Source organism: Rhamphochromis sp. 'chilingali' (assembly GCF_963969265.1).
Source record: "Rhamphochromis sp. 'chilingali' genome assembly, chromosome: 12".
Lineage (NCBI taxonomy): Eukaryota > Metazoa > Chordata > Actinopteri > Cichliformes > Cichlidae > Rhamphochromis > Rhamphochromis sp. 'chilingali'.
This window is the reverse complement of record NC_137939.1, coordinates 30,934,180-30,946,363: the sequence shown is the minus strand read 5'-3', so window position 1 is coordinate 30,946,363 and position 12,184 is coordinate 30,934,180. Positions and strand designations below refer to the sequence as shown.

Sequence of the window (12,184 nt, the reverse complement as noted above, 5' to 3'; positions counted from 1 at the left end):
AGTCATTGTAAGTGCAGCCATCTCACTGTCCTTAAACAGCATCTTGAAGGTGACAGAAATGAACACATATCATTACTATGAGACTAAATACACTCACCGGCCACTTTGTTGGGTACACCTGTTCATCTACACATTAATGCAAATGTTTACTCAACCAATCACATGGCAGCAACTAAATGCATTTATGCATATAGACAAGATGATCAGCTATAATTCAATCTGAGCATCAGAATGGGGATGAAAGGTGATTTAAGTGACTTTGAATATGACATGATTGTTGGTGCCATATGGGTTGATTTGAGTATTACAGAAACTGCTGATCTGCTGGGATTTTCCCACACCACAGAGAATGGTCTGGAAAAGAGAAAATTGATTGATGATTAAGGCTAAGGATATTTTTCCTACATTATTTTATTTTAGGTAGTTTTGTGAGAACACATTATTGTTTCAGTTAGTTTTGGTTTTGATTATAGTGAACACTTTTTCAAACCTAATTTTAGCTTTTAGCTCACTAAACAATAAAATAAGCTTGCCACCTTCTGTTTGCATTAATGTATGAAGCTGCAGTTGCATGTTTCCAACAGCAGGGGACTCCCACTCTCCAACCACAGGTTGTCAAGGCAACCAGAGTGTCATGGCAACGTTGCTGACGCTTGAGAAAGGACTTAATACCCAAACTGGGAAGTAAAGCGCACAAACGCTAATTTAACTTGTTGACCGGCTACGGAAGCGTACATTTATACGTTTAACCAGTGCGATAGTTTTTAAAAGCTGTGCTCATAGCCTTTAGAACAATATAAACTTTCTTTACTCTTTTTTGTAAAGCACTTACGCCGAAACACAGCTGGAAATCTTCAAAGCAGCGGATCTTCGATGCATCTAACAAGGCCAAAATCCTCTAAGGGGCGAAGCAGACCTGCTGTAGACAGCTCACTGTATCCAGGGGAGGCGAACAGCATCCACAGGGAGCCGGGGTCTCCTGAGTTCCGCAGGCCGGACAGAAACCTTCGCTCCCGGTCTCAGCCCGTCATGTTGCAAGCTAACCACCTGAGCCAAGAGGAAGTTTTGCACATGCTGCAGCGTACTCCTGCTGCTCCGCCACAGTCCTTAAACAAGTACAAAGTCCTTCCGTCAATAGAGAAGAGAAGGCAGTCAGAGGTGAGCCTGCACAAAGACGTGTACAACCTTAACCTAGCAAAGGATGGTGATGATGTGACCAAGGTCTGCAACCCCAGTGATTCAACGGCAGAAGCTGGCAGTGGCAGTTTGCTTCTTGCTGTAAGAGCTCCATGCGGAAGGAGGTTTCAGCAGCCCTTTGACCCCACACACACTCTGCTAACAGTGAAAGCCAGTGCAGAGGCCAGGTTTGGAACCAGGTATGAAGATGCTTGCATTGAGACCATGGAGGTGCCACGCAGGACCTTTAGAGACCTGCGTATGACTCTGGCACAGTGTGCCATTCCTAACAGATCCGTGCTGTGCATCTCTCAGAAAACTGACACTATGGGGGGACAGGAGTAATATGTGTTCTTTGAGGTCTGTAACTGTGCATTTTGTAGCTTCACTTGGATATCTGAACTTCACTGTGCAAAGTTTAAAAGGCTTCTTTCGCACCAATCTGTAGCCTCTAAGATTTTTAATGCCAAACTTCGTCCAATATGCACCTTACTCAAGTAAAATTAAACTTCTCGTGCTCAGGATCTGTGTAGCAGAAGAGATGTTTTTCTGCATTGTGTTCATGAACCTGCACGGAGTTGTGATTCTTCAGAGTACTTTGAGATTATATACATTTCAGGATGTATAAATAAATGTTTCATAACTCTGGAAGCTCAATGAGCAAATGGGGTTATATATTTGGAAAATAAAATATTCACAACGACGTTGATTCTCAAAAATGATTTAGGTGGTCTTTACGCATGTAAAAGCTCAGTTTTGCAATCTACATTTAATAAATTTTAGTATAGCTCCTTTCAATTTGTTTTCCCAAAGTGTTCATTAAAACTAACTTATCATAATCAAGTTTTATTATTAAATGGAGGAAAGTAATCTTTTGAATCATTTGATTAAATTTAAATTAATAAAATGTATCCTTTTTCCAGGCAGTTCATGGCATGGGCAAGCAAGTATAACATCTTCCAAAAAAATAAGTTTAATGACAAAGTAAAATGGTAGAAGTTTTACATTCATGTCTGCAGTATATACCGTTTATATTTAGAGTTCAGGGTGCCTCACATCCCACTAAATGATATTTACTAGTTTAATTGCTTCAGTAAGATTTTGCAAGCTGGAATTGTACAGCCTGCTCCTGAAGGCATCATCAAAACCTTATTACTCAGGTGTACTCATTAAAATGTAAGCTATTAGAACCACGCCAAGGAACTTGGGAGTTTTTCACCAGAGAACTTTTGAATCCATTTAAATTGCTTGTGTGTTTGACTTCACAGAAATGGTAGTCAACACCAAAGTGAGTCAATTAGTCTGCTTAACTGAAAATACAGTTTTAAATTTTAAATAAAATTATGCTCAAATGTGTTTCAACAAACTCATAATACCATTTGTGCCAACTCTGGAAAATTTATTGAAACAATCACACAGTAAAGTTAAAGGGGGAAAAAGCTATCAGGTCTCTCCCTCTGTCTCTCTTTTTATTAACTTATTTTTTAAACTTTAAGTCATCTTCTCAGCAGGCTTTAACAAGATTTTTTTTTTTTAAATCCACAAAAAGAAAAAAAAAAAAAAACCTCAGCAACATCCTCACATGAAATTATGACTCCCGCTACAGTAAGACAGGCATTTTAAACTTTTAAAATGCTTTAAGCCACTCAAGGATAATTGATCAAACTCAAGTCATGCAAACATCTATACTAACTACATTAATATTTCACTGCACAAATAAATGAAAGAACACTGCAATCCAACACTCCTGTATGCTTTAAGGTGACGTCAGTGAACAAAGGCAAACAAAATCAAAGTGCAAACTTTGTTTGGCACAGTTAACACACGCATGCATCTGTAAACAATAAAAGTGCAAACAATAAATCCTTGGGGGAAGGGGGGTCATTAACATTTTAGGCAACATGTCTGGTTGTTGCAACTTCAGCTTATCAGGTTCTCCATTTCCTCCAGATTGGAGGTGTCAAGTTTGATGATTTTCCTGTCTGTAGGTGAAAGGAAAAAAAGAGGATGCGTCATTAGGATCTGGATTCTCTCAATTGTATCAAGCTCGAGTAAAAAAATGGAACATACCGAAATGCATCTCAATCTGTTTTATAATGTCCATGCTGTGCTCGCTGTCCACCATATTAACAGCAAATCCACGTCGGCCAAAACGGCCGGTACGGCCAATGCGGTGAAGGTATGTATCATTGTCAGCATTCCCGTCCAGATCAACTGGGAGTTCGAAGTTCACCACCAAAGACACCTGTTCCACATCAATACCTGCAATCCATGTAAGCAAAATAGTAAGTGCTGGATAGGGCTGTTCGATATAACGATATATATCGGATGACGATATAAAAAAGCCTATTGTTTCATTTTACGCTATTGTTTGTTTTGTGGTTTCGCAAAATAAACTGTTTACGGCAATATTTTTTCATCATTTTGATGGTCATTGTAGTGACTATATTAATTTCTTAAAGTTCTCTCTTTCGCTTATATTTTATATAACCACACTACGGACGGACAAGCGCCTGTTTTTATGCACTGTCGGTCGTTAGCAACAACGATGGTAAAACCTTCGCTTGTCCGCTTGTTTATTTTTTTTTTTGTTTTTATTTTTATTTTTTATTTTTTTTTTTGGCCTGTCCCGTTTGGCTCTTTTGCCCTCAGAATTGTTGTCTAAAGGCAAAGAAAGATGCCCACGTTTATTTTCCACATAAACCTTTCACAATAAAGCTCAAGATCCTGTTGAGACTTAAAAAAAAAAAAAAAACCCTGAATCATGTGAAAGAGTATGCAGAGTATTTATGGATGAGAAGCAAAAAAGAGCCGTCAGGTGCTAAAAAATAAACCTTAGACTTAAACATTAGAACAGGCTTTTCTCCGCAGCACGCTATGTAATAAATACTCAAAGAAAACAGCGGCCGGTGCAACTTATGTCTAAAAATGCATCCTTTAATAAATCTGTTTTTTTAAAACACTCGACTCCAGGTACACGACGCCCAGCTGGAAACACTTTCCGCAAGTCAAGTTGCCCGAGATTCACAGAAAATGTTAAATCTTTGTGATTTATATCGTTATCGGGACGATAGATGTCTTATATCGGGATATGAGATTTTGGTCATATCGCACAGCCCTAGTGCTGATGGACATGGACTTCAGGGATCAACAGTGGTTAAAGTGATCTACACTGGCTCACTGATTAAAAAAAAAAAAAAAAAAAAAAAAGGTTTTAGACAATTTCCCCACTGATGGATTAAATAATAAACATTTTAATAAACCGAATCTGCCTCACTTTAAAATAGACGTGTCCACCTCTAGCTCTACATTAATGGGTGCACACTTACCACCATTGGTATCAATCATTGGCAATCAACTCTCACTTAATAGCCTTCTTACCTCTTGAGCACACATTCGTGGTCACAAGCACTTTCTCTTTGCCGCTCCTGAAGCGTTCAATGACAGCAGCTCGCTGCTCCACTGTCATTTCACCACTTAGCAATGCCACCTGATGGCCCTCTTTGGTCAGACTTTCTGTCAGCCAGGCAGCCATCTTTCGGGTCTAAAGAAAGAGGGTAAGAAAAGAAGTTATAACCACTCATACTTACAATTTAGACACTAAGGGTTTGGGGTTTTTTGGGTGGGTGGGGTGGTGGTGGTGTGTGTGTGTGTGTGTGTGTGTGTGTGTGTGTGTGTGTGTGTGTGTGTGTGTGTGTGTGGGGGGGGGGGGGGGGGGGGGGGTGTTGATGAACAGTGCTGACCAAAAGTGTTGTGCTTGTGTCACATTTCTCCCCTCAATTTTAATAGCACTCTAGTTTTCACACAGTCATACTTACTTTCTACATCTCATTCACTGACATATACCAACATTTGCACCACTCAACAGGTCATTTTTAATACGGACAAGCAGGGAGAGGCACAGGTGGGTCCTCTACATCCCATTTTTCTACACCCTGCCTGGTGCCAGGTTTGGCTGGCCCTGGGGATAGGTTGACTGAATCCCGGGATCACTGTTGGCTTTTTTGCTTTTTACCCCTTAGCTTTAATAGCTCATCGCTCCTTCAGCCAGGTGAGTTAAAACTGATCATTTATTAAGTGAAAAGGTCACACGAGTCTGCTTTTTCTAAGCTCCAGCTTCCTACCTAGAGCTACAAGCAACCACAGCCTGAAAAAAAGGATATTTCCTCTGTCAACAAAAACACCGTGTCTTGCAGCCAAATAAACTCGGGGCTCATCATGCACTATTACTCTACTACTAGTACTGGTGTCTTCAGCTACACTTTATCCGTAGATTAAAATTTAGGATACTAACTTACTGACATAAAACCCTTCTTTTTGTGAGCTCTCTCCTTCTCACGAGTTACAGTGCTTTCAGTGCCAAATTAAAACCATTAAATCATAGTTTTTGTTAAGCAGCTTTGAAAACACCTGACTTACCTTGCAAAAGATCATGGCCTGTGCAATGGTAAGGGCCCCGTATAGATTGCAGAGTGCCGTGAACTTGTCCTCCTTCTCTTTGCAGTTCACATAGAACTGTTTGATGGTATCCAGAGTCTCCTCCTCACGCTTTAGCCGGATTATATTAGGTTCAGAAACAATTTGCTCTGCAAACCTCCACACAGAGTCCTCAAATGTTGCAGAGAAAAAGAGCATCTGACAGTTCATCGGCAGCTGTCTGCATAAGTGTGGAGACAAAGTGTGACAAAAAACACTTGTTTAAACAAACAACAAAGAATGTTAAGTCATTAGACCTCTCTTTTCAGTTTATTGTTGTGTGTACATTGGTATATTGAGACGGAGGAATGTTAATGTGGCTTTTGATATAACTGATTAACAAGTGTTCCCTGTAGTACATTTTTACATTAAAAGAAACATAAGGTTCCTGAGATAAACCAGACTGATCTTAGTGGAAAGCAGAGCAGCACGTTGAAGCTGGTACTGCAGGGTTCAAAACTGTGCAAACTATTAAATGTAATACAGAGATGGCATGTGTGAATAAAATATATTAATCAACAAAGAAAAGGCTGATGATGCCAGCAGTAAAAAATAAATTAATAAAAATGACAAAGTTGTAGTTCATGGTGGAGCTGCAGCCTCTCCTCTCGCACTCACAAAAACACATGCAGCAAATCTGAGGCCAGTGACAAAGGGGATTTCCAGAGTCGAACAGAAGGGTTCACTGTGACTACAATTAGAATCAAAAGAGGACTGTGGTGGAAAATTTTACATTTGTGCTTCCATAACATAACACGATTAAAAGAAATTATTTTTTGTATGCTGGTCTTTAAGAGTTCCTTCCTGTGAGAACAAAGTCTTCATGTTGCTTGGCTCACATCTAAAAATGTTAGCTTGCCCTTTTTGCTGTGAATCATACTTTATATATGTATGCATGCATGTATATATTATTATCAATCTCCACTTTGATGGGCCACCTGCTCAACAAGTTTAAATATGAAGCGATCTTTTCACTGACACTCAAGCAAAAAATGCTGTTTAAGAAAAAGTTAAAACGACAGGATTGTATGCAGATATAAATATAGCGGATATCATGTTAACTTGGCTGCCAGCTTACATCGTCTCTGCTCGCTCTTTAATGAGTTTTAAATGATGTGAAGTCCTCTCCATGACCCCTTTTAAACTCATCCCTGCATGCTTCAGGTTATCACACAGACACAGAGGGAAAACTGCTGTCAGCTCTCGCAAAGCATTTTGTGACATCAGATTTAAAGACTGCGTTTTTATTCTAATTTGTTCTTTATTAGCTTTGTCGCCGCAAGAAGGAAATCAAAGGTGTATGGGAGGAGGTGAAAAGACTCCTCTACTCACACAGGTGGTTCAATAAACAATACTTATTTACAGATGTTCTCATTGCGATTTTAGGAACAAGCACTGATGCTGTAGACTAGAACGATATTTCTTCTCGTCCACCTTCACTATTATCTTGGTAATAATGCTGGCTCTTTGCAGACTGCCATGTGTGTTTAAGAGGAGAAGCTTCAAATACAACAGGATCATCTTCATTCCCGCTGTGTTATGAAACTTTGTTGAGAAAAGCACAAGTTGCCTAAGCCGAATCCTTTTTCCCACATCTCTCTCCCACAAGTAAAATCCACGTGCATGTATATTTAAGTACAAATGTGAGTGGAACGCCTGCACTGTGGCATCAACCAGTGCTGTCTTCTTACTGTGTTTTCAACACCAACAACAGGTTCTGTAGTTCAGAGGTATATCTTTTATTTTTAAAACTGGCAACTGAATAAATTTTTAGTGAAGATTCGTGCCACTTTGGTGGAAATAAAGTTACTGGCCACAATAAGCCAGAAGCAGGCTAATCTACCTACCTGATGTGCTTTTGTTGGTTAAGCTGAACCTACTATGACTGATAAAATGAACTATGACATTATAGATTATGGCACCAAATACTAAGCAATTAAAAACCTGCTTCAGGTGAACTGTACTGCATGCCATATTTACCAGCCAGTGTTTGTTATTGTAAAACTCTGGAAATAAAAATATGAACATAAAGACCGAAAGGAGTGCACCTGTGGATTCGAATGCTCTGGTCCCGGTGGCCCTGGGTGGCGATCATCACATCAGCCTCATCCAGCACAAACATAGTGATCTTTTTGGGGTCAATGAGCTTGTACTTGGTGCACCAGTCGTGGACTGTGCCCGGTGTACCAATGACAATCTGCTGTTGCAACTTGGCTCCTCGCTCCACTGAACACAATGCAGAGAGTCACGCAGTGAACACAGACTGGTGACTAGAAATCTTTTCTTCAGAAGAGAGTACAAACACTATCACATTCTTACTTCTATTTCCCCGAATGGCATATGCCAGCTTCACATCTGGACAAAATTTCCCCATTTGCTCAATGACTTGACCAGTCTGCAATGCGAGCTCGTACGTCGGTGCGATGCAAAGGCACTAAAAGAAATTTTTTTTGACCTAGTGAATACATTTCAGGGTCTGATAAAAGGATACCAGCTGTCTCAAGAGATTGAAAATGCTGTGATACTCTGAGGATGTTCTGCTTACCTGAGTCCACTTATTGTCAGGGTTTACATGGCTGAGCATGGCCAGAGAAAATGCAGCAGTTTTACCTGTGCCAGACTGCGACTGTGCAATCAGATTCTGAGGTCTGAAAGCAGAAAAAAGTAGACATGAAGAAATGAATAAATCACAGAAAAACCCGATGTGCTGAAGATTTGAAAGGGTTTTTAAAATTTTGACTGCTTAGATTTTTTTTTTTTTTATCATTACAACAGGACAAAAGTCCATTTAAAAAAAAAAAAAAAAGAAAGAAAAAAAATCACAAACTAAAGTTTTATTAAGTAAAAACCAAAACATACCCCATGTCCTCAAGCCTCACCTGCTGAAGCCAGGGTTCCAACACACAAAAAAATGTGCATAAACATGTTTATTTATTCCCACCATTGTTTCAATTATTTGTTGTCAGCAGATTAGACTTGTGACCCTTTCATCGCGTAACAGCTGACAACAAGCTGACTAAACAACAACAAGCTGTTATAGGCTTACAAAATAATGCCTGCTAATGTTGGGCTTGAGTGTCCTATAATTTACCATTTCCTTCTGATAAACAGTTGTATTACATTTCCACATCTTATGGGAGATTATTCGCAAAGTGTCCCAGTCCAACAGCGCTGAATTCGTCAAAATCGGCTAACAGCATTTATCAGAGGCAAAAAAGCAGTGCTGTCACAATACTAGAATTCAAAGTCAATACCAATACCCAGGAAATTATTCGATACCATTATTTAATGCCACACACAAGATTTTAACCCAATTTTTTTTGAGCCCATCCTGCAACACCATCCTAACATCAGAACCAACAACCACCTTTATATATAAATAAAGTAAAAACAATATAAAAGACTAATAAGGGCAGAAAAGTATGTATGTCCAGTTGACTAGTCACATACCATTATGGTAGCAGGTATAAATTTTGGGCCATTGTACACTATATGCAAAAAAGAAAATTAATGGTTGTTCTTTTATAGATAATTGTGAAGCTTTTATGCAGCCATGACACTAAACAAGTATTTTATTCTTTTTTCTCGACTCGGTCATTTAATTTTCCATGATTTGCTGGTTTGGAAGTCTTAAAAATAGAAGCAAACTTGGGGGGTGAATTGTCAAGCTGTGCCCTTAATGACTTTTTGCATCTGTATGAGCTTCTCAAAGGCACAGATCATCGTTTTGGAACCTCAGCTTCTCTTACATGTTGAGTTCCAGATGTTTCAATCAGGGCTTAGGTTTAGTCTCCCAAAGGCAGCAGAAGTAGATCCAGCCTGTTATTTACTCCATCTGCTCTTGTTTTTAAGAAACATTTTAAACAGTTGTCTTCCATTAATTGTGGCAACAGTTATGTACTTTGTTTTTTTCATGGCCAACTGTATGTATGCATTTTGCTAGACTGTCTGTACAGCATTTGTTAATTTAAGGTTCCTATATGCAAGGATCTGTTAAAGAGTAATTAAATATTAAAATATTAATAAAATAGTGTAACTTTTTGGCACAAGGCACCATTATAAATGAACACAAGTGTGACATCCACACACATCTTTAAGATGAAAAAAGGCAAATGGTTAACATTTTTCTGAAATAACTTAAAATTGCTGTTAAATAAATCTCTTAGAATATTTATCAAGTTAATTGTTTTGGCACAAATTCAAAATTAGTGAATATGAACTCACAGCTGTGCCAGCACAATGGGCAGCTAGCCAACTAGCATTACCCAGCATGTCTTTTGGTGGTGTAATTTTCTAAGTGAGCAATTATCAGTATTAAAAATAGGTAATTTTTTTAAAAAAAATCACTATGCCCCATGTTTCCCCTGATGAAGTGTGTTATTTTTAAGTTATTAATTGCTGTAATGTAGTAATTTATTTATTTCATATGATTAGAAAAGTGAGAGAAAAATACATTTAACACAGGACCCCACAGGAACCGTTTCTCAGCCCTAAAAGTGGTCAATGCAAAATACACAATAATGTAAACCACTTGAAAAACCACAGTGCACGTTTTTTCTGGCCACTGGAAATTATGACTGTACGCCCTTAACACCATTTGTTGAGATGACAGCAAAGAGATGTCCATTAAAGTGCCATTATTATCAACCTGATAATTTACTGAGAAAAAAAAAAACTACTATAAATTTTAAAAGAGCACGCTACTGTAACATTTACGAATTTAAAACAGACAGATACTTGGGATTCTCCCCTCAAACAACTTAACTGTTTTCAGTCAATAAATCAAACAGATTTCTCCCTTCGCTACTAAAACAGATGACTAAAAATCTGACTTATTATAGTGTTGCATTTTCTAACTAGTAGTCATTTTCCTTTTCCATTCATTTTCTTCCACTTATCAGGGTCATGGCAGGGCTGGAGCCTATTCAAGCTACCACTGGGCGAGAGGCAGGGTACACCCTGGACAGGTTACCAATATGAGGCAGGGTTAAAACAGCATTAGTCCCATTTTCATTTTGTTTTCAACTGAATTTGCCATTTCGGTTTAGTTTTTATTGTTTTGATGTTCGGATACTTGTCAAAGGCAAGATCTAAGAGGTTCAGAATAGCAAATACAATAAAACAACACTTTGAGAAGGCAGCTTACTCATTATCACTCACGGCCTCATATAATTAACAAGAATCTCCACCAGAGCCTCACCAAGCTCAACAAACTGGACAAAACAAACAAACACTAAAATTAAATGGAATTCCCTTGTATCTTTGAACTTCGTGTAAATCAACAAATACAAATTTGAAACGTAGTTTTTTTTATAAACAGACTTACGGCTGTGCCAACATCATAGGCAAAGCGTTTTCCTGGATCCTTGATGGTCTGTTAAAGCCCATATTGTACACCCCCTTCAGCAACTCAGGCTTCCTATTAAAAATACAAAATAAGGTAATTTTATAAAAGTAACACACAAAGCAAACGAGCATGATGGAAGTTTTCCTTGCAGACTCACAGTCTCAGCTCCTCAAAGGTCTTCACCGAGTACAGTGGAGAGTTGGGGTCCGCCTGCAGGACCTCCACCTGGTTTCTGTTCCTCACCAGTGAGCGGCGGATTAGTTTGTTCAGCAGAGACTGCTCGGCCAGGTTGACTCGCTCCTCTCCCCATCCTCCATTTCCGGCCTTCACGGGCATGATATTCCCTACACAGGTGGCAATACCAGCAACCACCATGACAGCACAATCATAAGTTAGCAGTTAATTTAGTTAGATGTGATTTTAAGGAGGAAAAACGAATAGTTAAGTTACCGTTTATGTCTCCTATCACGTTGCGTGGACCACGAACTCCACTGACTTTTTTGGAAAAGTCAAGCTGGTGAAAAAAACAAAATATGTTTGAAATTTTTTTGGCGCAAATAACGCAGCAGTGACAGCGAAGTCAGCGTTAAGCTAGCTAGTTAGCACGCGTTTTGACCCAACAGTTTGGAAGTTGTTGGGTAACCTTTAAAAGTTACCTGTGAGGATGTAGCCTCCTGAACATCCACTGCAGCTGCCCAAGAGTTTTGGGACATTTTCAGGCAGTTTTTGTGTAGTTTTTTTTCCGAGACGAGCAACCTTTTTTCTTTTTGTGCAAAAGTTTGATGTCAGCATGAGCGATGTGCGTGAGCGCGCCGCTGTCCCGACCTGAACCAACCGCAACCTGCTGCTGGACCACGCGTGTCGCATTCACAAGCGTTGGAAATATTGACTATATTAAAACTTCAGCCCACAGACGCAACTAATCAAAGCAAAAACAAGCTGAGTAGTGGTGCTTTTGCAGCTTTTCGTTTTGAAGCCAATTCTTTGACGTTTCTTTAGGTAAAATGTGTGAGAGAGCTTTTAATCAAGTTCCATCCACAGATAGTTTATAATGTGATAAATATTTCTAGTAACTGCGGCATTTTCATCTTTCTTTTTGTGTGATACAAGAAAGTAATTTTTTCCACAAGTTTGGAGAAACATTTCGTTTGTTTGTTTTGAACTTTTAACGCTTAAATACAAGCC

The 12,184-nt window shown here is 39.0% G+C and overlaps 2 protein-coding genes across 2 annotated transcripts; one reads left to right on the top strand and one right to left on the bottom strand.

Annotated features, from left to right (window-relative positions):
• Positions 1-653: 653 nt before the first annotated feature.
• ubxn10 (UBX domain protein 10) lies at positions 654-1,950 on the top strand. The gene has a single exon (XM_080899576.1). It carries the CDS (start codon positions 874-876, stop codon positions 1,519-1,521), a length of 648 nt encoding a protein of 215 aa, XP_080755702.1. The 5' UTR covers positions 654-873; the 3' UTR covers positions 1,522-1,950.
• Positions 1,951-2,394: 444 nt separating this feature from the next.
• Positions 2,395-11,876, bottom strand: ddx19a (DEAD-box helicase 19a). Its single transcript, XM_080899623.1, has 11 exons — positions 11,656-11,876; positions 11,450-11,513; positions 11,157-11,343; positions 10,979-11,071; positions 8,198-8,300; positions 7,972-8,086; positions 7,701-7,878; positions 5,596-5,833; positions 4,558-4,720; positions 3,247-3,438; positions 2,395-3,158 (listed from the first exon to the last, which is right to left on the bottom strand). The coding sequence occupies exons 1-11, from the start codon at positions 11,710-11,712 to the stop codon at positions 3,097-3,099; spliced, it is 1,452 nt and encodes a 483-aa protein (XP_080755749.1). The 5' UTR covers positions 11,713-11,876; the 3' UTR covers positions 2,395-3,096.
• Positions 11,877-12,184: the final 308 nt, after the last annotated feature.

Coding starts and splice junctions, on each gene's coding strand:
- ubxn10 (XM_080899576.1), top strand. CDS start 874: ATGCATCTAACAAGGCCAAAATCCTCTAAGGGGCGAAGCAGACCTGCT.
- ddx19a (XM_080899623.1), bottom strand. CDS start 11,712: ATGTCCCAAAACTCTTGGGCAGCTGCAGTGGATGTTCAGGAGGCTACA. Junction 11,514..11,655: donor AGGAGGCTACATCCTCACAG/GTAACTTTTAAA, acceptor TTTTTTCACCAG/CTTGACTTTTCCAAAAAAGT. Junction 3,159..3,246: donor ACAGATTGAGATGCATTTCG/GTATGTTCCATT, acceptor TTTCACCTACAG/ACAGGAAAATCATCAAACTT.